The sequence below is a fragment of the Euwallacea fornicatus genome, chromosome 33 (assembly GCF_040115645.1).
Source record: "Euwallacea fornicatus isolate EFF26 chromosome 33, ASM4011564v1, whole genome shotgun sequence".
NCBI lineage: Eukaryota > Metazoa > Arthropoda > Insecta > Coleoptera > Curculionidae > Euwallacea > Euwallacea fornicatus.
The window spans coordinates 402,772-428,845 of record NC_089573.1 but is presented as its reverse complement, the minus strand read 5'-3'; the positions used below and the strand labels follow the sequence as shown (position 1 = coordinate 428,845).

At 35.6% G+C, this 26,074-nt stretch overlaps 1 protein-coding gene across 12 annotated transcripts in view; it reads right to left on the bottom strand.

Annotated features, from left to right (window-relative positions):
• LOC136348488 (agrin-like) overlaps window positions 1–26,074 on the bottom strand; it is a 198,601-nt gene continuing 172,527 nt past the window's right edge. For 11 of the 12 annotated variants that reach the window (XM_066299338.1, XM_066299340.1, XM_066299345.1 and 8 more), the window contains 10 exons: window positions 19,041–19,599; window positions 17,684–18,048; window positions 15,204–15,447; window positions 10,956–11,120; window positions 10,203–10,498; window positions 3,681–3,747; window positions 3,522–3,617; window positions 2,946–3,128; window positions 2,740–2,894; window positions 1–1,335 (listed from right to left, as the gene is read on the bottom strand). In XM_066299338.1, coding sequence (XP_066155435.1) covers window positions 1,181–1,335; window positions 2,740–2,894; window positions 2,946–3,128; window positions 3,522–3,617; window positions 3,681–3,747; window positions 10,203–10,498; window positions 10,956–11,120; window positions 15,204–15,447; window positions 17,684–18,048; window positions 19,041–19,599 — 2,285 coding nt within the window. In that variant the 3' untranslated portion in view covers window positions 1–1,180. The remainder of the gene's footprint in view (window positions 1,336–2,739; window positions 2,895–2,945; window positions 3,129–3,521; window positions 3,618–3,680; window positions 3,748–10,202; window positions 10,499–10,955; window positions 11,121–15,203; window positions 15,448–17,683; window positions 18,049–19,040; window positions 19,600–26,074) is intronic. The other variant, XM_066299339.1, reaches the window with a different exon arrangement.

The window sequence follows — 26,074 nt, the reverse complement described above, 5'->3', positions numbered from 1 at the left end:
TTTTCAGTGGAAAAAAATATATTTATTGCAATAGAATGTACAGACGCTATTTTAAAAATAAAAATATTCTAATTAAACTAGGGTATCTGTTATTGCCTAAAACTCCTAGATAGTCCAATTTCTTAATAATAATCGTCTAAAACTTAACATAATCTAAAAATGTTAGTTATAGTTCTACTAAAAATATATGTACAATCAACATCGAAGCGTATATAATACGAACAATCCATAAACTTGATATTTTAAATAACATCGCTTAACAAAAATTCTAGACACCGCAAATGGGGCTAACAAGTAAAATATCAACCCTTCTCTGTAGTAAGACTACTGTTATTAGTTGTAACTAAGGAAGTTACGTGTTCTTAAACACAGTAAGTCCGTTTAGTGATTGTTTTATGTAATTTACCTCTAAGAAATAATATTTATAAATATTGTATAAATAGTTTGTTCCTACGTACATACAAATATGTATATCAATGATAACTCAAAAACGCCCCAGAAGTTTGATTACGGCCCTTTGTCAAGAGGAAAATACATTCAGTGCCATCCTCTTGCGGATTATTCAAATCTAAAAGTCTAACACACTTTGATTTCTGGACACGGTTTTGAAGATATCAAAGACCCACGTGGGCAATATTTTCGTAAATCCCTTTAATTTTAATAAGAAACAATTTAAATGGGATATGCCAAAAGATATGAATTTGGGCCTAATTCGATATGGCGTTACATATGAACGATAGTAAAAGATATGTCGAGTTTATTGCCGTTTACACGAAATTAATTATAGTTTAGCTAATTGCTCGAAATAAGCCATTGGAAGGAACCACACGCAATATCACTATATTACATATTACATATATCGTAATTCCGCAAAGCCGCTGAAAATCAAGCAGTAGCAAAACCCATCTACAACTGTTATACCGATCTCTTGTTACCGACTTTACCACCAAGAAATGAAAATTTTCTTTACAACCAAAATCCTGGAAGCTATAAAATATTTTTACATCAGGACTAGATGAAAACTTATCAGTTTAGCTATTAGCTTCGTTAATATCTAAGATCATAATAATACTATATACATCAATACATAATTCCCTAGCCTAGACGTTATTGGAAAGTCAATAAGTATCAGTCTCACATAAAATACCGCAAAGTATAAATTTTGCTGGTGGGGTTTCTTTTAGACGTCGTTTACGTGGCAAAAACTGACTTTTTTACCATCGACATTCGATAGAAGGTCAAAAGGTTTGTTGTGGACTAACAACTCTTTGAGACAACCGTAGAACCCTTTATAGTAGGCTTCTGGCAGTCCTGGTGGCAAGGACGACGTACCGCCTAAGAAGAGAATTATTTAAGATAAAATAGGAAGAAAAAGCTGAAATAAAACATATTCTCAAGTTGGGATTAAAATAGGACAATTCTGTACGATTTTCTCTCGAGAAAATCGTACTAGATACACAAAATAGGAAAGAGGTGTTTATGGGAAAAAAGTAGAGTTGCGTCTAATTTGGGACAAAACACCAACAGAAAGGGGCGAATCAACGTTAAAAATTAGTTTTAAATTTGAAAAACAATGCGTTGCAAATTGGCGAGAATAGATCAATTGCCGCGTTAGTTTGAAACACAAGAGGAGACAAAATTAAAAGTAGGGTTTCATTTTTACGTAACAGACTAGCTTTTACGGGATTTTAACACGATAAATTCAGATTGAAAAAAGTTCTGAGTTGATTATAAAGATTAATCTAGAAAATGAGATTTAAAACCGGAACTAACCTAAATTAATTATAAAAAATAATGCCGAGAACAAGAAGAGACAGAAAGAAAAGAATAGCTAAATTTGCCAAAAAGTTCTGAATTGGCCAGAATAAATAAATCATTACGAAATAAATTTACACAATTAAGGTGTAAAGATGTGTAAACGGTCTGGAGGAAAATGACTTCTAAACGATAAAAATAAGTTCTCAATTTGCTAGAAAATACTTTAAAACTCAGGCCCACACAATAAAGCGTCATCCAATTAAGATTAAAATTCTGTTTCATATCGATCACAACAGATCACCTCCTTGGAACAAAACGAAACAATTACGATGAGGTCAGGAAACATTGAAAAACAGAAGCAGAATTCTAATCTAATGACGAGACTGAGAATAGTTTCTTTTGGGTTCGGAGGAAAAATGGGTTATAATCAACGGGCTCTAAATTGGAAAACTTGCGCTAGCTCCATTTCACAGACGGGTTTCATTTTTTCTCGCTGGAACTGGATTTTATTCATTTATGCAAATCTGGGTAACTAAGTACATGGAAACAATAAAAAATTTTGCCTTTGTGAAAGTTTCATTTGAATGTGTCGTTATAGGTTCAAAAATAGACACTTTGGGCGAACTCAACAATCTATATTAGAAAAAAAGAATTTCTTCAGGATTACGAAACTAGGAAACTTGGTCTCAACTTGCAAAGTTCATTACAGCGAATTCTTTTTATTTGCCTAATAATTTACACTTTATCTTTTACGCGACATTAAACTTGTAATTTCTTTAAAGCGTAGTCGCCTATGGCTCCATTTCGGGTTTTATTTATGCAGCGTTGTTGTCGCCCTGCTAATTTTAAAATATTTTTCTTTATATTTTGGATAAAAAACGGCCGCAAAGGAAGAAGAAAATCTTCCAGGGGAGATAAGATGGGTCGTAAAGAAAGTTTATTTGCTTTTTTCTTTTGTTTTAGCAGGGAACACGTTCCTACCGATCCACAGCCGAGCTGTTGTCCTTAAATTTTTAGATCCGGGAGTAGATCTGCCTCTAACTATTCTTTCTCCATCTACTGATATCATTCCAATTCGCTTTTTTCGCCTCACGTGTACGGTGTGCCAGTGCCCGTCATCGATCCTTTTATTAGCCCTGAAAATTCCCTTGTTTAATGCGCCGAGAAGAAAATTTAACGGTGCTGACCTAATGGAGAGAAACCTCTTATCTCGTCCAAGATTAAAGCTGACTTGTGGATATCCGTTTTCAATGGCTATCGCGAAATATTCCTTGGGTATCATCTTGCTTTTACTCCTCCATAAGAGCAAGCCATCGGCTACGAAGGTTTGGATTTCGAATTTGTAGTCATTTCCCAATTCGGCTTTTCTCCTAGAAAATAAATCTTGCAGTTTGATTTACAATCAAGCTTTGTTAAGGATTTTCGTACTGGCTCTTCCCCTCCTTAGAGGTCGCATGAAATGAACTAAAAAATTTATTGTGCCTCAGAGAAAACTTTAAACGAGTTTCTCTCCAAGTGGGCCTGGGCAAAATAACTTGAGCTTTGACTTTTGGCAAGTCCATTGAACACCGGTAATCGCCGTTCATATTGCTGAATCCCCGTAGAGAGGGTAATTAGAGCCATCGCGTTAATTAATGGTTAATGAATATAATTTAAGACTTAATCATTTCGCTCCATCAACCGAATTAGTTCCAATAAATTATCTACTTAAACCCATATTTCTAATAGTTATTAGGAAAGTTAGTTGGTTAAGTGAAACTTACAGTTCCTCCTCTCCACTGTAATTGAGATCCCCGCTTTGTTTTCTTTTTCTTTTCAATTGGACTACGACTTGATTTTCGTTGTCAGTATGGTTATGGCTGAGTTAGAAATAAAGCTCATATAAACAAAAGCAAGCAGTAAAAATAAAGGGGTAAATTTACCTTTTAAATCCTTTTAACTTGTACTGTAAATGCGTGTTGCCAGTGAATTTGACGGCCCCGTAGTCCTCTAGAAAGAGACACACGTTTTTGAATAAAAAAACAATTACCCGGACGAATTTAAAAAATTTTCCGTTTCATAAAAACTTACTGTAAGGGAATAATTAATTCATTAAGCACGGTTTAAATCGAGATTTAAACGTTTTCAGGAATTCCGACTCCAATAAGGGGAATTTTAGGTAAAACGATCTCCAAGTTTTTGGATACACCCGTATTCTTTTGCCCCATACCTCATAAACGACTTCGACAAAGCTGCGTAATTAAATTAGTTTATGAAATCTGCTCTCTTCAATTAAATTACACGAGGCATATACTGGGCCAGTCGTATATGTGGAATAATGGCAATAGCTTTTTAAATAAATTTTTCATCAAAAAATGTTTCCAGTAAAAGTTAGAAGGTTGATTTTTTGTCATTTTTTGCGACTTAACTATTTTTCTACCAAAAAATATGTCAACGAAATCCAACTGAAGTTTTTCAAATATCACCCCCTATTTTCGTGTTGTGTTGCGGAATCGACGGTTATTTGCGCATACGGACGTATAAAATTTTGTTGGGCTATCATAAGAAAAATTTGGGGAAAAATGTTATTTTCCTTATTTTATTTAAAAAGAACATATTTGATTAAAAAAGCACAGCAACGATTTAACGCTTACAACAATTAATCGTTATTTAAGGTTCAAAACGTTTGCTCAAAATGTCTTCCGTTGTTATGCAAATACAGTGCTATTCTTTGTATGAATAATCTTCGCACATGAACGTAGGTATCTTGCTTGATGATTGCGTCACACCGACGATACGAGCCCCCAAGTCATCTACGATATTTCGCCGATCCTTACAATCTTGATCTTTTAAATGGCCCCAGAGGCAAAAATCGCAGGGATTTAAATCAAGTGACCAAGCGGGCCGCTATATTCAACCAAGCAAAACGGGTGGTCCGTTTTTTAAGCTAAAAATTTAAATTTCTGAAATGCTATTTACTCGACTTTGGAAAAATAAAAAAATCCTTTTTTAAATTTTGCTTTTCTAATTAAATTAAATGTTTTCGAATAAAATACGGAAAACATGATTTTTCACTAATTTTTTTTCATCTAACCCCAATAAAATTTGATATGTACGCAAGGGTAGACAACTGTAGGTTCTACAAAACAATTGGGAAATAGAGGGTGGCGTGTGAAAAACCAAAAGTTAAACTTCCATGTTTTGTTATGGGGTAAGAAGAGAAAAGTTCAAGGTCATCAAAAAGCGATCACGCTAGTTTTACAGCTTTTAATAAAAAAATGGTTTTGATGAAAAAATTTTTTCAAAAGTTGTTACCAGCATTCCACCTATATATACATATATGTATCTGATGGATACTGTATATATTGTAGTATAAGTCGCTTCGACTACCCCGCTGTTTTTGTCTTCGCAACGCTTGGACGACCCCACAAAAGGATTTTTAAATTTTCACCGTGCCAAAAATATTAATTAATTAGCTTTTATTCGCAGCCCTGTCAGGACTGAGACACAATTAATTATACAGTCGTTTCCATCAATAACTAACTTATTATGGGTTCGCCCCTTTCATTTTAGAAACTCACCCAAAGAATAACTTATATTACTTCGAATCGTTCGAGTCGCTTCCGGTTATATTTTAAGTTTGTGGGGAAAAGCGACGGAAAAAAATTGATTTAGTTACGTCTTGCGCCTGTCTTTCTTCCTCTTCGTCTTTTTAATTGGATAACTCGGTTACCAATTTTTGTGCAGGATAAAATTGATGGGAAAGAAATATCAAGTTTTAGTCACTGTTCAATACTGAAGTAATTTCGTTAAACCGACGAGAAAGCAATTTTTTCGCTCATTACATAGGTGCATACTAATTAACTTGTCATGAAGCGAGGGTTGCCTTTGCATCCCCACAGAAATTTGCTTTCAAAGCGACTGTTGGTCTCTCCAATTAAATATTTTATTACAAAGTTTAAAGAGTAACCTCAAACAGTTTCATGTCTTTCACTTTGCTCTTAAAGGCTTAATCATGAATTTTGCCTTTTTCGAGTCTTACTCATGCATCCTAAAGTTTCAACAAACATTTTCAATTTCCTCTTCATCAGTCATAAAACCTCAATTATTTTCTTAATTGAAAATTTCGCATTTTAGGCGTGAAATTTACCTTTGCGAGTATAAAATCTCTTTCAAAATAACATATCGTAACTAAGGTTTAACGGGCAGATTATCAGCAGACAGAGCGAAGGAAACAAGCAGCTAGAGGTTTTGATATTTATCCTAATTTTGCGGGCTATTACAGTAACGACGGGAATACTATTTCTATGACTATTTGATATTCTTGACAATGTTCTTTTGGGCGCAGCACAAAGTGGCGATAGTCCTCGGAATGATCCTTATTTTCCGGGAGAAAATAACGATATGTGTTTGAGGATTGTTATGAAAGAACAGTCAGTGTGTTGCTTTGAAAAAAATCTAGAATTTCTTTATGGTCATTTGACATTTTTCTTCTACACATAACGCTGGTATTTGCTGAGCTTGGTAATTAAGTTTTAGAAAGTCAGGTCTATTAAGAAGTGTTGGAGAAACTCCAACATAAAGATCGCTCTCACGCAATGCCCTAATGTCTGGGTAATAAATAACAATCGATAGAAAACTGAACCCAAACCTCGACATACCATTAGGTGTCGAACCATGAGTGCCGCGCAAATTACCATTCATCTAGTTTACTTCCACTCCCATTTATGAAGTGCGAACTTCCACCGCATCTCTTCGCAATAGAAATCTCTGCACGGGCATTATTGTTAATAGTTTAATCACCAGTCGACCCAGTATTTCGACTAGTCTGTGATTAAATTTAATGTGATTCGTGTAACAGCGTTGACGTACTCTCTCGAACCTTCGGACCTCCATTATTTCATGACTGGTCCTTCGACTTGAGTAAAAAACCCCCCCAGCGTATTTTGATTCCTCCGTGGGCGCCTAGTGAGGCACTCACTACTGTTACGTGGGAACTCAGGAAGCCCCTGGCCTAAACAAGAAGATTTCCGGCGCATACGTAAGTGTCACAGGCTCTCGCTTATAGTAAATAACTTAGAATTTATTTGAAATCGAAAAATAAAAGTTTCAGCAATGTGCTCTAGATTCTCGATATAGTTCGGGATCTAGTTTCTCTGGACAGCGTCGGACGTAATTTGAGTTATTTTCAAGGCAAGAGCTCCACCGATTTTTGAAGGTGCTGTTTTGCGGTAAAATGATTCATGTGGAGTATATTGATCCTGCATGTCTCAAATAACGTTCTACTGGAATCGTGAAAATGCAGATTGGGGCATCTTCATTTTAGAGGTGCTTCAAAAACGCGAAAACGGCAACAAACTAGACTCGTATCTCAGAAGCTAACAGAGCTATTACAATTTAGTTTGTGCGAGCTCACAGAGTTCTTTGATACGATTAGCTTGAGGTTTTTTTAAAGTAATTACTCTCCTGATCCCCCAGATATAGAGCTCATCGAGCCCACTAATTACGCTCTTATTTTATTCATACTCTTATTCGTTGCAATAATTTAAAAATAATTTCTGTTCTTGTCGTTTCGTGCCTTTCACTACCCTCTCTTTAAACTTTTAGTTTCCACGATTTTATCTAATATAAAGTAATTCATGCACAGAAGGTCAGAGCAAAATTTTTTTTCTTTTGATTCCTCGTAAAAGCTCGCTCTCTGTGCAATTTTCAACTTCTTTAACGTTGGAGAGTTTGATATAAAGTATAGGCAGTGACATAAGGCAGTCTCGAACTAGAATAAGCTTCAAATTGGATATTCAAATAGGACCATGCCGTCAAAATGTGAGCTATTAACTCAAACTTTCGACTCGTTTTTGCTTTCTAATGAAAAATAATTTGCGTTAGAAAATCTCCATTTAACTTTCGAATTACCAGGGCTCTTAAGATCGCCCCAACTCATATTAGAATTAAGATTAATTCCCATGTTACTTTTTGTGACGCAAATTTATGACCATTACCATTTTTAATTGATGGCGGTTGTTTATAAATTTGAATTACTATAACGATTAACCAGTGGGGGTTGGCCAAGATCTAGATTATTAAGGCGATTTTCCGCTCTATATTAATTACCCTGCAAAATCTAATATAATAAAGTTTTTCCCCATCAATCCTGGACGCAGCTTAGTTTTTTTTTTTTTTTTTTTTAAGCGCAATTTACATATTGACGTTACGCACTAAAGTAGTCATTAATAAAATGGAAAACTCTAAAATGCAATACATTCAAATTTGTTTAGTATTTTTCCGCTTTATTTAGATAGCATAATAGGGGAAATGTTTTTCGAGTTTAAATAGTAATTGCGTTTTTGAACAAAAATATGGAGTGGAGCCATTCCTCGTTTGCAGGGCTCAGTCAGTATTAACCCTGCTAAATGCGTTACCCAATAATAAACCTCCAAAATCCACATTAGTTCTGAAAATTTCTATAAGTGCGTTTTAACAGAGATAAATGTACGATCTTTTCAATAAAGCTTGACATTATGCCCGGCCTAATTCACCAATAAATCGTGCGCAGCGGCGGTACTACCAGACGATTTGTTGTAATTTATGTTAGTAATGAATATTGTCTGGTTAACATAATATAATTACGTACTGTCAGGTTCAATGGGGAATTCACAATATACTACACCAATGTATTCCCGTTGGTAGTGTGTTCTGGGATTTGTTTGGAAAGGCGGAGGGATGAGGCTGTTTGTTATGGGAGTTCAGGAAATTGACTCAAAATTTCTGTATTATAAAGAAGCCTAAAAGGGATACAGGAAAATTACTTGAGTTCGGATGGGTAAGAAAAAATATAAATAAAGACGAATTTGTATATGTTCTACACAGTGTCATGGAAACATCGGTTCAAACGAGTATAGTGCGCTAGAAGAGGAAAAAATCGAGCCAAATATACCTTGTAAAAAGTCCTATGTTTTCATTCTACAAGATGGTTAAGTATACTTTTTATTGTGTAAAGGGAGAACAAATATTAGAGATTTTTACATACCTCGTTGTAAGTCCATTGATCGGTGGCACTACCTGTATTTTTACGATGACCAAAAAATGACCTTTTTTTCTTTCATCAGAGGTAATAACCCCAATATTCTTGCGAATTTTAATGCTGGGCATTATTTCCGGGACGCCCTGTAGTCGAGAGTGAAAAACCAAACAACTGCTTAGAAAGAGATGTTTATTGGGAATCAAAGTTAATTTATTTTGTAAATTTGTTCCTTTAAGAATGGAAAATTACCAGAAGCTACTACTTGTACCTCTTGCGTAGGCCTTCGAAATTGGGAAGACTAACGGTCGCATAGAAAACAAACATCTCCGTCTGTTTGAAAACTCTAATTAGCTCGTTTGTAATTTTTCATATGCAACGTGTATTGAGCATTACACAGAAATTTCTCTAATATGCTATTGGCTTACAGTTCCTTTAAAATAGAATATATATAATAAAAATTGATTAAATTTGGTTTACCTGGAATACGTAATGAATGTTTCACCAAATTAAGACCATCGACAAACCAAAACTAATTTCCATAACTCATTATTTTGAAATAAAAATTTACTTCAGTTTCATGAATTCCTATTCTTATTAACTTACTTAAAATTTTGCTTCCCGTACAAAACCCGTTTTAATGATAAATTTTGAATATTTGGTAACTATTGAAACTTTCAGTGATACGGACTGAAGGGGGGTGGGATTGACTCATTTCCCCGGTTATTCCCCTGTTATAAGTTCTCCAGCCAGATAGAGTCAGGAATTGCGAGTTAAATCCTATTATTGATGAATGGAGAAACTAAAATGGAATATTTACCAGTTTTAGCCTTTAAAGTTGGAAAATAGAAGATGCAGTTTACGCAGGTTTATAAAGCTCAGCTGGACGATTTATTGAAGTATTTTTTATGTAAATTACTCCATCAATTCCTGAGACATCGGCGCTCAGAACTTAAAAAATGGCCTGGAGTTCGAAATTAGTGTTAAGCTGGTATTTAGAAATACAAGTTAAGCGACTTTATATTAGCCGAAGCAATTTGTATCAATGGAATTCTGCATCGTAGAAACCAAAAAGATGTCGAATTTTTCGAAATGTTACTTTTTTGGTCTACTCGAAGAGTACGGATATTGAAAATGTATTTTTAGGTACCTTCATTCAAGAGCAACTTTAAAGTCGTCAAAAGGCAATAATATATTAAGAGTAAACCGCATATTAGAAACCAAAGTAGATGTTATAATCCGTTTTTTGTAGGCATCGACAGCATTAATTCGAGATATTTTATGAAAGTAAGTGAAATTCTTTCTGATAAATAGTGAGGGGGAGGGGAAGGGAATTTGCTGGTTCCCCGGTTATTTCCCCCTTGTAAGTTCCCTAGCCAAATAGAGTCAGAAATTGCAAGTAAAATCCTATTACTGATAAATGGGAAAACTAGAATAGAATACTTACCAATCTCGCATCGTTTCCCTTTAAATTTGGCAGAGCATTGGCAAGTGTAATGGTCCAGGTCTGGAACACAGACGCCGTTATTTAGACAGGGATTTTTGTACAAGGGACAGGGTAATCCTTCATAGAATCCCACATTCGAGGCGCAACTATTGTTGGAGGGATTGTATGAGCAGTCCGATAATATGTTGGTTATCGGCAACGGATTTCCATTTACGGCTAGTCCTTGAATGATTCCCCGAAATCCCTTATTCCACCCGGGAAAGGAGAACAGATTGTTGTTCTCGTCTTCCCTTTCCCTGAAATTTCCGGAAATGGTCGATGATTTGTCGTTTTTTCATTTCGCAGCCTTTTATCGAGCAGACGCCCTTGATAGTTAACTGCTAAGGGTGACTAGCAAACGCGCTTATTCAAAACAGGAATTTTATAGCCGGAGGGAACATAGGACTTTTAAGTGTCCTTATACTAAACTAAAATGTGGAAAATCCTTTTATATTTTTATGCACGCTCTTTCAGTCTGTCCAATCCGGACGACTGGTCGAAACACAAAGGTTACCCTAAAATATTCTTTTTTTTTTTATAGTGTAAGTTTCGATTGTACAGATTTTAGCAGCTAATCCTCTCAGACATGAGTATAAGGATTATGAGAGGTAGCAATATATGAATTCACGTTTTTCGCTTTATTGAGTTCTTCAAAATTCGAAAAAAAGACGTCTGCCGATACAAAAGTCTGTTCCTATTTTTTATCGTTCTTACGGATAGTATCCAACATAGAGCGGCGACTCGAGCACGAAATCTTTCATTGGGGTGTCCGAGTATCCAAAAACTATGCTCGAATTGTCAACTTGCAAAACGCCCTCTTTCCCTTTTCCAGATATGCGGGCCTTGTGCCATTTGCGGATGACGACGGGATCCAGAGTCCTAAACGAAAAGGATACGGATTATGAGCCCCAGTGAAATATAACGCGTTTTTAAAAAACCATAATAGCGTAAACTTGAATGATAAATTCTCGTAAGAGAAACCGGGAACAACTCCGTTTTTGAATATGTTTCGGAATCATTTATCATCGGAGATGCCCCTGGTTTACGCGTCTGGTCAGAATGTGACGACCTAGTTGACGTAACGTATTTCAACAAAAAATTGCGAAAAATGTAAGCAAACTTGGCAGCGTATTTGAGCAAATAAGAGATGGATTATGTGCACTGCATCAAAACTTGCATCGTTTGAGAATAAACCTGCCGGAGAATTGCCTCGCTTTGAAAACGTAGGCCTGAAATTGTCAGTCTAATATTGTGTCGTATAAGGTTAACATATAGATCGAAACTAACTTAATAACCACGAAAGTTCAACCCTCTGGGGAATAGTCGGCTTTTCCGAACCCATAAATATATTATAACCCCGTCAGGTGCGCTCTTTGCATCGGATTTGCATTATACTGGCTTTCAGAATTAATTAATTATTTGCTTATTTACTCATTACGCTCATTTAGGGCCAAATTATTAATGTACTATTTACTTTATCTGCGAGCTAATTTCCATGGAGACTTGTAATAGAGGCTTAATAGGTGTCGGTCAGACTCTTTGTTTCTTCGTAGAAACTAGCTCACTGCTAACATGTATTAACGTGTATCAGTATTTTGTCAACTTAAGGGGGTGGTCTAGTGGGAACGCCTAAAAATAAGCACGTTTTCAACATTTTTTTTTTTCAGAAAGTATTGCACATAACTGGACAGTTTTTTTTGCATGGAAAGGTATCGTTTAGGACAGCGGAGTTATTTTTTTTTATAATTTCAAAATATGTATTTATTTATTTATAAAACCGCTTTCACATCGATCAAAAACGTATTAGTCCTGCTGGCACAGGTAATTCTGGTTCTCTTAGATATCTGAAACAAAAATCGAAAGATATTCTTAATCTAGTAGCAACGTCGCTATCGTCCGTACCAAAATTTTTACGTTTCACTGTAAATTGACCAAATAACGGCATTTTTTACAAAAGGAAAAAAAATGCGTTGCATATGCGGCAAAAATTATGGGTTAGAATCAAAGTTTCCACATGATTGAGATACAAACGCTGGCCATAAATGGCCTGAATTTTGTGTTAAATTTTGAAGTCGATATGTTCACCCGTTTTTGAGTAATTTCCTACACCGGGTGCAAAAACGTCGTTTTAAGAGAAACGCGCTCAAAGTTTTCAAATGAAAAACTCATAAGAAAACTTACTTTTACGATTAATCGACAATACCTGGAGCACATATATGAGTCCCTTCCTTGCATCACAAAACTCATCTTCAGCTATTTTGGTATTTTTCGACCTTCGCTTGAGAATCGGAGCTGCGCTGGGCTGTTTGGTGAACGCAGTCGTGGTCGTACTGCGAACGAAGCGTAAGCTGTCTGGCCCAAGTACGCATCTTATTGTCCCAAAATCTTCACAATGACTATGTGATCTTCGTCAGGTATACGTGCAGAAGTACGAATGGCATTTTCCAAGATTTTTCCGTCGCAAAATACATGTTTAGGTGTCAAACACAGAAGTGGAACCTTTCGTTATAGTTTTACGTGTTGGAATCTAAACATCTCTCGTAAAGATCGTGTTGGTCCAAATCCCCATATATCGGCATCAAAACTTGTTGAGTTTCTTCATTGAAAACACGCGAATGAGAATACGTAGTGCCCTTGGCTTTATGCTGACGTTACTCACACCACGAGTCTTCATCTTCAGGACAAAGTTGATGCTGAGAATTTTCGTCCGTACAACTTTTGTAATAATAAGTAACCCATGTTGCTCTTCGAATGTGCTTCACTAAATCACGATGTCGTGGAATCGCCAATTAGCAATAAAATGACAAATCTCGTGTTTCTTTGTTGGTTAAGTCGCAGTTCAAAGTTCAAATTTTGATTATAGGACACGGCCTCTTCGAAATTCAAGCGACATTCGTTTGCAACTCGGTTTGTACAAATAATCAAAAATTATAATATTCTATACGATTATCCTGTAGAAGAATATTCAAACAAACATATATAGGGAAAACCGCAATATTTTGAAAATATGAACAAAAATTGGATTTTTAAATAAAATTTGAACACCCTGTATTTTCCTAATGAGTCATTATTGGAATATGGTTTATATGAAGAACCATATTGTTTTTCAATGTATTATCACCTCCTGAAATGTAATGAAACACTTACGGGATACCCTGTATACTCTATTTACCTATCCGGAATCCGTAGCGCGCGCTCTTGGTGCCACTGCTTTGAATTCTTATTAGTCGAAAAGGACGCAACTGACTATGGAATATTCATTTCATGACTATAGATTATCGAAAAACACTAAAAATCAATTTTTTTGACCTGTCACACTAGACGACCCCCTTAAAGAAATGGGATATTTAGAGGTTGGATTTGAATTGAAGAAAGTTCATGTTTGAAACTTTTAAAATAAAAGCGAAGTTTTATGCACAGGCTTGATAGTTTCGCTGACATACCTCTTTACTGCATTATCTTGAAATATGATAATTACGATAACATGACGTAGTAGATAATGCAACCTCCTTTTAAGTAGGTATATAAGGATCTTGAAAAAAGTAAAAGATACGTAATAAGGTTTTGGAAAAATGCATGTGTTCTAATGCTGATTTGAAATATCTGTTAAAATTGGATAAGGTCCGAATGTCTCCCAAAATATTTTGAAAATAGTGAATAATCCTGCGTTTGACACTTAAAAAATCGTAAACGTAATGAGATCAGCATTTCGATTCTTTGACATGGAAATTATAATTATTAAAACTCGCTTTTGTCATTTGGATTGTACCAAATGGAATTTTTATAACTTTTATCAATTAAATCGAATTTTCAGACAGTTATCATTGCCTAAAATAATTTCATTTTTTCCCATGTGGAAATAAGAACTTTTTCAATGCGACGCATGAAAAGGTGATTTACAAACTTTTTAATGATTACGCTTTGATTTTCCATACAAAGTGAATTTTTTCAAACTGCTATTAGATAATTTTGCTAAATCAGTTTATAATGGCTTGATAAAATTTAACAGATATATTTGAGATGAATGGGAATACATTTTAACACTTTAGAAATATACGGCGTGGGTTAAAGTTTCTCGATAAATCTCAATACTAAAAGCATTTTTTACGTGGGATGCTTTTTAAATTTTTTTCAATTTTAATGATTGTAGTTTCCAAACAGTTTGGTTCAGAGCAAAACGCCTTTCGCGGTACTATCTTATTTTTGGCAGATTTGTCAAAGCACGTTAATTTTAGTTTCGAAAAATTTGATAATTACAGTCATTCGGTGGATCTGTCAAAGCTAAAATAGTACAGTGCAAGCCATTTCGCTCAACCCAAACTACTTAGATAAATATTGAAACGTAAAGTGACCTAAAGGTTTAGGAGCTACAGCCCGATTAACCCAATTCAAGATAGGCACAACAGCAAAATACAATAATACAAAAATACACCACTTTCACTCGTAAAACTTTCGCGAATGTCGGCAGATCGACCTCGTATTTTAATCAATAATTGAATGGTATTCGCGGACGCTTATAGTGAGACGAAATTAGCCTTCCTATTTGTTCCTCATGTAAGTTACAGTTACTTACAGACTACGGTCAAACTCTAAAGAATATTCCAACCAAAAAAGAGAAAGAACTCACAATAGCAATTTTCTTACAACACGTTTAACGGAATGGAGAAGTCGTTAAAATTCCTATTTATTGTTAAATAGTCTGGACTATAAAGCTCAGATATAGGGTGGCGAAGTGGAAATTTCTCCATCTTTCCGTTATCGCTGCTATAGTTTTTAAGATACGTTTTTATATATATATAAATGTATATATGTTTATTTTCGTACTTTCTGATATGTGAAGGCCTTTTGTGACACTAAAAGACAAATTATGCTTGGAAAGTGCAAAAAATAATAAGAAAGTTAAATATGTAGGTGTAGTTAAAAACTTTGCTACAAGATTAAGAAAATCAAATATGTACTTACATTAGATCCACGTTACCTCCGCCCAGACTGAATCGGAATTGCAAATAGCCCTGGGCGAGATTTAAGGAAATAAAATCTCCGAGGCCATTTTTCATTTGGCCGCTGTACAGAATTAGACCATTAGGCGCTTTGGGCATAAAGGAAACTTCAATCGAAAATGTCTTCTCGATGCCTTCCATTGGAGGAAATCGAATGAAACTACGTCCGTTGAACTCCGGGATAACTACTTTATCATTTTTATACTCTGCAATCAAATTCCCCTTGTAAATGGCAACACCTAGAATGCTTCTACTGCTAGATCGATTACGCAATTCCTGGGTTATTAGTTTTGTAGTGATAGTAAAATAGTAAAGCTTTTATGTTATATCAGATTGCTTTAGAGTCTCGGCGTAACAGTATAATGCTGTCTTGTGATGTTGTCTTTTAACCCAACAATATCAAATTCACACATTATGTACATTATACAGGGTGGGTTGTTTAAAAGTGTAGATGAAAATATCTTGAAAATTATATCGACAATGAAAGAATCCCAAAAGGTTTTAACCACAATATAATGGGGCAAGATGATTGAGGATATAATGAATTTATCCAATACACTCCAGACATCCCAAGTGATTTTCTCTAAATAGCACGGTCATTTAATGAATTTTCAATGGTGCCAAAGTTATTGGAATTCCGTCTTCAAATGTATCTGATAATGCCTAAAATGCAAAATTCATGAGTAAGACATCTAGGCACACATCGAGTTGAGGAATAAGTAATGGAACTGATAATTAATTCAAAGCTTCATTGTAATTCAATCAAACCGTAAGATTTTCCATTCATAATTACATACAAACGATAATCACATTATTCACGCAAGGTGGATAAAAGTACCTTTACAAAATTACACGACACTCAGTAATAATTCGTTGTCTTAACTGTTCAATTGTGTCTGGTTGGCGTTTGAACGATACAGATTTCAAGTGCCTCCACAAAAAAAAATTCCGAGGATGTCCGATCGGGGACTTAGGGGACGATTCTACCACTTCCCTCCTCCCAATCTATCTTCAGAGGGTAATTCTTATTCAAACTTACGGGTAAAATAAAATATGGCGGTGCCTCATCCTGTTGAAATCTTAGTAAATTGTCCTCCCGTTGAGATTCATCATTTTCGTCCTGCCCATTCTTTAGCTCATGGATTATCAATGGTTCAATAGCATTTTCTAAAAGGTCACGGAAGATTTCACTATTTAAATTACCGTCAATCAACAAATGTCTCGTGATACCATCTCCAAGGATTTCGGCTCAAAAATTCAGTTTTTGTGGATATTGAATGCTTCTGTCTCGTAACATGAGAATATGAACTACTCCATATTCTACAATTTTACCTTTTGAGTGTATCATTCAAGTACAATGTATGCACTCATCATTGAAACGAACGTTACTGATAAAGCTTGCATCGCCTAACAACGTTCAATTGGTTGGTCTGAGTCATCTTCATTCAATTATTGTTAAAGTTGATTTTTGTATGGATGAAATTTGTATAATTTTAGAAATTTTCGGACCGATGCTGTTGGTAGTGCAGTCAAAGTAGAGGCTTGAAGAATAAACAATGACGGATTTTGAGCAAATTGTCAAAATATTTTAATTTTAGTGCACTCATCCATCATCCTAGATTGATTCATTTTTTTCATTGATCATAGAAGCGATTTCTTCAAATTTGTGTATTAATTTTCTAACATAAAAAAGATTAATTTTCGTCTCAAGATATCGTTGGCGAAATACTTCTGTGGTTCGTGAAAGACAACGTGTCTCGGCACCATAAATAAAAACGATTTCAACCCATTCCGCAATTGAATAAACCATTTTTCGATTGAAAATTTGCGAGAAGAAGCACGAAGTGAATCTCAGATAGTAAACAGGATTCGATGTTTTATTGGGTTGAAAAATTTCCATAAATACAAATAAATGAAAAATACCTAATTTTTTACATTTAACATTATTAAATCTTTGCCAACTTAGAGCGTCAAGAAGGTGAATGTCGGTTGTAGACTTTCAAAGACAATAACGATCATCTATTATATAAAAATATTAATATAAGGCGGTAAAACCTGCGATCTGATTCAATTACAATAAAACTTTGAACTAATTATCAGTTTTATTACTCATTCCTGATTGAAAACATTTAATTCTACGACTAGGTGTCTTACTTACAGATTTTACATTTTAGGTATTATCGGGGACATTTGAGGACGAAATTCCAGAAATTTGATATCATTGAAAGGCTTCTTGCCTTATGTGCCCGTTCTATAAAAAAAAAAGTACTTGGAGTGGCTGGGGTGCATTTGGTAGTGTGTTAATTATACTCTCAATCATCTCCCCCCATCATATTATGGTAGACGTGTTTTTGGATTTTTCCGTTGGTGGCCCAACTTTCAAGATATTGACATTTATACTTTTAAAAAACTCACCGTGTATACATTATGTATTTTTCTTACCAATTTCGCATCTATTTCCAGCTCGTCCAGGCTTGCACTGACAAACATAAGATTCATGATCAAAAGCTTGGCAGATGGATCCAAAGGCGCACGGGTCGGACATGCACGGGTCTTCGAGTTTCTCGCAGAACCGTCCAGAGAATCTGGAAGGGCACTCGCATCGGAACAGGTCATCCATTTTGACACATTTGGCCTGATTCTGGCAAGGCGAGTGGTCACATGCGTGTTCGCTGCAATCGTAGACGTCTTTAGTTTCCAGCACCATTTCATGCCTGAATGTATGAAGTTCAATTTCCTCCCTGCCAATCTTCAACTTTTTAATACATCCCTCGAAGCCTTTGTCGGTTCCAATGTTCTCGAAAACCCTGAAAGTTAGCCAATCGGATTTAATTATTTTGGCTACAGATTTACCCATGTAATCTGTGACGTGTATCAGATCTTTTATAAGCGGGCTATTCTCCCCTTTTTTGGGGTGTTTAGGGGCCCGATTTTAAATGACACGTCCCGTTATTGGAAAAATTCGCGAAGTTTAGCTTTGGATGAAATGTTTTTGTGTTGGAAACTGACAATGCATTCTGATGAGTTTTGGGCTGAAATTAATTATTCAGTTATAAGATTTCTAAAGGGGGTATGTTTGGATAGACCATCAATTGGATGATACTAATGCTTATTTGGAACTAGATCTAAAACTTTAATCCTGGTGAAAGATTTTAAATAAGGGAATTTTGGGATTCGTCTTTTGCACTTAAGAGAAATTGAATTATCTTGTTACTTCAACTCAAGAAAGACCTAAAATCAGACTTGAAGAGCTGATGAAGTACAATGACATTTTATAGGTCTAAAGTTGCCAAAGTACATATAGGGCCATTGCGCTAGAGAAGTAACTTTTGGGGATCAACAGGGTGATCTTTAATGATGTGATAATAATTCAAGGTAGGGGTCTTTTATGAATAAAGGTTCGTATGAACATAATAACCTTATGTTCATGTGATTGGTCTACTGCCTTACTGAGATACAAGGTGTCAAAATTTCGATGTTTTATATTATTCCTTTTCTTGATTTATTAAACGATTCGTGAAAAAAAGGTTTATCTAAGCTTGAAGTATGAACTATGAGAAGTTCAGCCCACTAACCTAAACCGAATGTTACATTTTTAATATCCTCCCTTAATAACGAAAAACTTCCCCAATGGAAACTTTATTACTTTACGGCCTCAAAGGTTAAAATTGTTTCCCTAATTAATATTGATTCGTTCAATTAGCTTCGTCGAAAACAATTTGCCGAAATTCGCTCGGAATAAAGAGGGTTGCACTGTGGCTTTATCACCGCTTTGTTCTGAATTTTTTGAAATACGAACCTTGAATAATTTGTGGGGATGTATCCAACATAGGTGTCAGTTTTCAAATCCAGGGCTTTGGTGGATCCGGTAGCCTGAGCAGCCACATCATCAGCGTCGTCGAGCTTAAGCAGTCCGTCCCTGTTGTATCTCTTAACTGCAACCCTGTGGAACTTTCCAAGTTCAATTTTGTCTAGAGAGCGCATAATAACCGGTCCGTGTCCCAAATTATATTTGAACTCGACAAATCCATTAACCAGAGAAAGAGACACAAAATCTCCGATTCCGTCCTCGTTTTCCGCATTGTAAAGAAGTATTCCATCGTAAGTGTAAGATTTAAATTCCATCTCTATAATTAGCTTGTTATAAGCCTCTATCGTCTTGAGAGTAACGTAAGATCTGCCACTAAAAGAGGGAGTTTCGTATTGCTTTAGGACTACTTCCGTTTCGCAGGAGGGCCCTGTGTAGTTTTCCGGACAGATGCAGGTGAAGGTCGCTCCGGGCAGGTCAATGCATGTGCTCAAGTGGAAACAGGGTGACGAGCTACACGCCCTAAACTCTTTTGTAGGTCGAGAGTCTTCTAAAAAATAATTCCCCCATTTTAAACTTCGCTTCGAAAAGCCATCGATAGTTCGTTTGTCCACGCTAATATCCCAAAGAAGAGAATTCGAGGCATTTTGACGCAATTCGCCCTGAACGTTTACTGGGATCAAGGACAACCAGCCATGAAGTAATTTAGTTAAGACCGATTAAAGGGACAAACCAATTTTCAGGGATATCATATTACTTAAAATCTAGTTATATTAATTGATTTATCCATGGAGGGTACGTTTAACCCCAGAAGGGTCTCACATAAAAGCCGTTAATGTAGAGATCACGCTGCAAGTTTTCGAAATTAAATTATTTCGATGTAAAATTACCCGGCGAGTAATTTGCCTTTCAGTTTATCACTTTATTGGGTCCCAACAGCTTAGATTGCGTCACGACCCGTCTAAGAAACTTATGCTTCGACGAAAGTTGGAATAACCCTCCAATTTTCTCTAATTTTATGTGAAAATACACACAAAACTGATGGACCATTGAAAGAAATAATCGATTGCTTTTTATTATTAATTTTTTAGTTGTACCTAAGCTATTTTCTTCCTGCTTATCGTTGCGGATCAAAATACGTTGTGGTTGAAAAATCAGTTGATAAACCGAATGGAAAACCGGAACTGTTGATCGTAAAATAAAATAACATGTTTTCACACGTAATTATGAGTTGGAAGAGAGTTGCTAAGGTGTCCAAAATAAGAAGGTCTAAAGAACTGCCTTTATAGCGACCTTTCCAAAATTGTCTTATACCAAAATCAATGATAATTGTCAAAACCAGGTGACTGATGGCTGAAAGCATAAGGACAAAAATTGCATGGAAAATGTGGAACACATAAAAAAAATTGACTGCTGTATCTTGGAACAGATATTCGCGCCGCAGAAAAACCCGTTATTACAAGGTCTTATTCGGCCTTATTGTTTTCTTTATGTTATATGTAGGTCCTGAACTATGTAGGGAAAACAAATGCCCCTTACAAAGAGGAACGTTTTTCCTGACTACGTGCGAAAGTAGCAGAAAAAATACAAATTTCGAAGCATCACCTTTACGACCTCCAAACTGGGCAACCTATTTTAATATAACAACCACTCTTGTGTCTCTCACTATTCACGAGATCCACACACTGGCCATTCTTACTCTTGACATGTGGACATTTAGGGCGAATGCAAAAACGTGTTCATTTAGAGATTTAAATATGTATAATTCGTGGCAGAATTTTTTTGTGGCAATATATGATGTGTCGTATCCTCTTTTAAAAGTATTCATTTTCATTATTAGTTCATGTTCACATTTAGATTTAAAGGGTTCTAAAATTATAAGTGGCTTTTTAATTCAGTAATTTTATCACCACAAATAATCGCAAAAGTCACAGATTTTATTCATACATAGAACAAAATTTTAGCAGTTTAGTTTAACTAACAAGAATTTTAAACGTCTCAGGATCAAAGTCCAACAACTTCTTTATTTCTTGAATCGCTTTCATTTCGGTCAAATCTAACAAAGAGAAGGATAAGAACAAACTTGAACGGAATTTAGAGATATTACTAAAGAGTACATTAATCAATCCTTTGATTATGAACCTTATGACTTCGGCCATTAAAAAGATTAAGGGACCTGAAGGAGACCATGGATTCAAAGCATAGCTCTCACGGGCGAAAATCAATAGAGCAATTAATACTGAATCATAATTCCCCCATAGATTTAGTAACATTAAGAGGGAGTTTTGCAAATTGTCAATGCGAACTTTATTATGATTCATAACGTTTACGAATACCGAAAAGGATTGAAATATTTTTTTAAACATTTGCACCAAGTCTCGCTGATAAATTATAGGATGCAAAGAGAATAACGAGACCTAAATCGTGACTTCTTCGATATGGTGAGAAACAAGAAATCAACTATTAGCCCCTTATGACTTGTCTACGTCTATGTTTACCAAGTATCTAAAGAGCATGACGAGAAATCGTTCACGATAATTGCAGGTATTTTAGAGTTTGAGGTTCATGTGTTAACCTACCACCAACTCTATCCGCTGAAATCTACGTGAAACATATATTGCAAGCAGCTACGTTACGCGTTACTCAAAAACGAATTAACCCAAGAATCCGCAAGACACTTTCCTGCATTTATCAAGAAAATAAGGATCGTTTTTGCAAGAATGATGTACTATCCACTTGACAAAGCTCCACATTTATTATAAAGTCTTGCCACCGTGCAAAAGAAAAAAGCATTCAGTGGTCCTTCAAGTGTTTAGCAGTTTATATCTTCGGCCCTATTTAGCTTCAAAAACTATTTTCCGATTTGACACCTGTGTTGCTAACATACTCGACGAAATTATCCAGAGGAGCTACGCCCCGAAGCTGATTTAGAATTAGAGCTGACTGAAACTGAATGCCGGATTGTTCTAATTTTGTAATTTCGGCTTTGGAGAGAAAACGTTTAATTTCCTGATAAATCATATTAAATCGGAACATCCTGCAATTTATCTATCTAATCGCGTTCAAGATTGGCTTCCCTCCTGAAAAGATAAATTGACAATTTTTAATTTCGTCCGATACCTCCGTTATTAATGGACTGAAGCGACATATTAATGAAATGACCCATATTTCCGAGAAATGAATATTAAATTCATAACGTAAGTTTTCACATCAAGCAAAATTACGAGTAAACTGGAAAGAAGACAATAAATTTACGTGATACAGTTATTTCCTGTATAGGGAATCGATATCATCTTGGGCCATTTTTCATAAGCTTTTTGCGTTGCTGGGAAAGAATTTGCTCCCCTGTCTCCTGTCCCCGCTTTATAGAGACGTTTGCGTCCTGCTTAAAGTCTTCGCGCTGTTAACAATCAGAACTAATGGAATTTCGCTTGCAATAAATAATGTATCCATTATTGTAATGGTACATTTTCCTACGTCGAAGGTAATAAACCCTTTCCATGGAAGATTACATTTTTACGACACATTCTCATGTTGCTTTAGCTCTAGCAGCTCCAAAACGTGCCTGCATTATGCACCAGGTTTTCGACTCTTTAATCCTCTACGAACTCAAATACACATTCTCGTCGGAATTAAATTTGACTGAACTCAAAGTAACTCGACACGTGAGATTTCAAAGTGTTGCAGAGTATAATATTTAACAATAGTATAATATGTTAGATTTAAATTTCAAGCTTTGAACTAGGAAAATCGGATGGAGACTTGACAATTTCCAACATTTTACTGATGTTTCGTTTAATTTTATGTATCATTTTTTTTTTGAAGTGTCGAAAAGCTGCTCTGTCCTAAAATCCAGTTTCAAAGAGCGTAAACATTTTGCTGCAATATTTCCCAAGCAAAAAATTATAGATTAAGGGTGGGGGAAATCCGGGTTGTAAATCTCGATTTGACAAGGTTTTCAACGGAACACTGTGCATTCGCGTGTAAGGTAGGAATAAACGTATGCGTGTTCTAATTTTAAAGTATTCCAATTAATTGACTGTTACTAACAGTTAATGGAGTTTATGATGGAACTGCGAACGGCGTGAAAACATCGATTTTATCAACGTAAAAGTTTTTTAAGACCCCCTTAAGCGGCTTCGATTACATTCGTCAATTTCCCATTATTTAATGAGCTTAAGGATGCAGGGGCTGTATTTATGTGGGTACACAAAAGATAATTAAATATATCTTAGGTTACCCCCTCAAACAAAAGGCCGCGGTGAGAAAATTTAATGCATCATAAAATGTTTAGAGCAGTTTTCAAAGCAGGGTCATTAAATGCCCTCTAAAAGCCTTCATTTTTATTAGTTTTTGGCGAAAGTCGTGATTTATAAGTTAATTCAATGCAGTGCGCCATAAAACACTTTATATCTCTGTATTGCTTTTGATGGGCATTAATCAAACAGATCGTTTTTCAAGAATTTAGTAGGTCAAATTTTGTGTATTCAGCTAATGCGCAACGCAATTAGAGTAGCACTAATACTTATTATTGTTTTCAACACTGCGTGCAACACAACATCAAAACTGGATGGATACATTAGTGACTTGTAAATATACAATTTCGAGCCTCTCCTGAATGATTGATCAGCCTCATTTTGTAAAATTACACCTACATATGTAGGGCATTAATATCACCACCAAATAAACAATATAATACATACAATTTTCCTGCGACAAACGTCACCGATTTCGAAATTCGATTTGTCCAGTCTAGATTCTAAAGAGCGTTTGAGCGTATTATGATAAATGATCTAAAATTGGAAAGCATCCTGCTAAAAAGTCAGACTTTGTAGCTGAACATTTGTCATTTTATTTTAAAGAAGGGAAAAACAAATACAGTTTGTACGTCGTTACCCTTTCTGTTCTTATCCCGCAGGAAAAAATATATGCAAATGCGCGCATCCATCAAACTCTAAGAAGAAAGCGCAAATCTTGAATAAAATATGTGCCTCCGAAACCCAAACTATGACATAAGAAATATATAGAGCATGCGAAGAAATTCAGTTATGTATTGTTGTTGGGCGCTATATTTTATCATTAGTGTAAGGATTTATGTTAGTCGCTGAATAAGGAAGTGGAAAAGCATAAGTTTGCGGATTACTCGAAAGTCTACAGTGTGTCCCAAATTGCTTCTTCCCTTTTTAAGGGGGATCCCGGTTACCGTGAGAGATACACAGATCAATAAAGAAAGTTCTAGATCATTTTATAAGAAACTCACACCCGGTTTGAAAATTGCTTTAAGTTTTGCCGTTTTCCAGAAAAATGGAAAAAAGCGATACATTGCATTTTAAACTTTGCGCTGTAGTTCCTGAACTAAGCATGAAGTGATTTTGAAAATGTAGCCCTATTGGGGCAATTTTTTACGAAAATGTGGTATCATTTGTCACTGACTCCTGTATGGTAACTTGCCTAGTGGACGCCTTAGTGACGTATTGCATTTTCAGAAAGTGCTCAAAAAACCTCTCGCCGACCTAGTGGTTAATGGCATTATCTCGTTTCTTCAGTACCAAATTACCCTTTTTTAACCCTTTGAGTTTCAAAGTTGTGCCTGTAAGTCTTTTATGTAAAATCTTCTATCGATATGGCAGCAAATCATTCCAATGGAAAAAAATGTCACGTGAAGAAACGCTAAAATCGCGAGCCATTTTTAAATACGTTTTTCGTAAATTTCTTGAATACTTTCGCCCGTCCTGTCTCTTTGTGGCAACTCCATATACGAGCCCCAACAACTACATAATGGGACAAACCGAAATTATACAATATTTACCTGCTTTAACGGTTAATTTATTATATAGTTATTTTTTATAATTCGGTGGGATTAAATTAGTAAATGAACAATAATTTCAACGAAAAAAACCCAGGGAACACAATATTTTTCCTAAGTTTCTCCCATTACCCACGACGGTGTTCATTTTATGTGGCAACTAAACAATGGAACAGTAAAAACTAACTGACAAAAAATACACTTGTAAACAGGACTAAGCCACGCCAATGACACATAATGCCCATATTGTTTATCCAATTATGCGGTGTGCACTTATTGAATCGTCGCCCTTTTTCAAAGAAATGGTACGTGGGGTGTCTGCAAATTCAAAAGTTCGAGAATTAATCCTTAAGAACTACTGTCGTAATAAATCTATACGTGAAGTTTCGGATGAATTTAATATTCCTAAAGTTTCAGTGTAGAACATAATTAAGTATCATGGGGAAAGAGGAAATATTTTAAATAAAAAAAGTAAAAGTCCGAGGCGTTCAAAGTTAATATCCGATGGAGATGAAGGAACATTAGTGAAACTATGCAAAAAAGGTCGAAGAAATACTTTAAGGCAACTTACGGTGGACTGGAATCAGGCAACCAAGTTAAATGTTTCGGGGGAATGCTGTCGCAAGTGGGTTCATGAATGTGGACTTTAATTTTAGAAGGTTGAAATATAAACAACATATTAAAGGAGTGTCCGTTAAGACTATTATTTTCTTGTAGACAAAGGAAAAGCCACTGCTAACGTCGCAACAAAACCAAAACAGGCTTACGTGGGCATAATCCAAACTGTCATGGTCGGTGAAAGATTGGTCCAGGGTAGTTTTTAGTGATGAATCAAAATTCGATGTATGTGTTGGTGACTATAGGAAACGGATAATTCGCACTAAGAATTAAACATTCCACAAGGACTGTTTAAAAAGTACAGTGAAATTTCTCAAAGGGGGGATGATTTGGGGCTGCACGTCAGCTGCAGGATTGGGATGTTTTCAGTTTATTACCAGTACCGTCAACCCCAAAAAATATCATAAAATTTTAGATAACACCTTGCTTCCCGGTATGCCGGAGCTAAACGTTGGCGTTAATTTCATTTTTCCACAGTATGAGATGCATCGTCAAAACCACAAAAAAAAATAGTTCGGCGACCGCAACCTTAATGTTCTATCTTGACTCTCGAGCAGTTCAGACCTCAATATCATAGAGGCAGTGTGGCATAAGATGACAC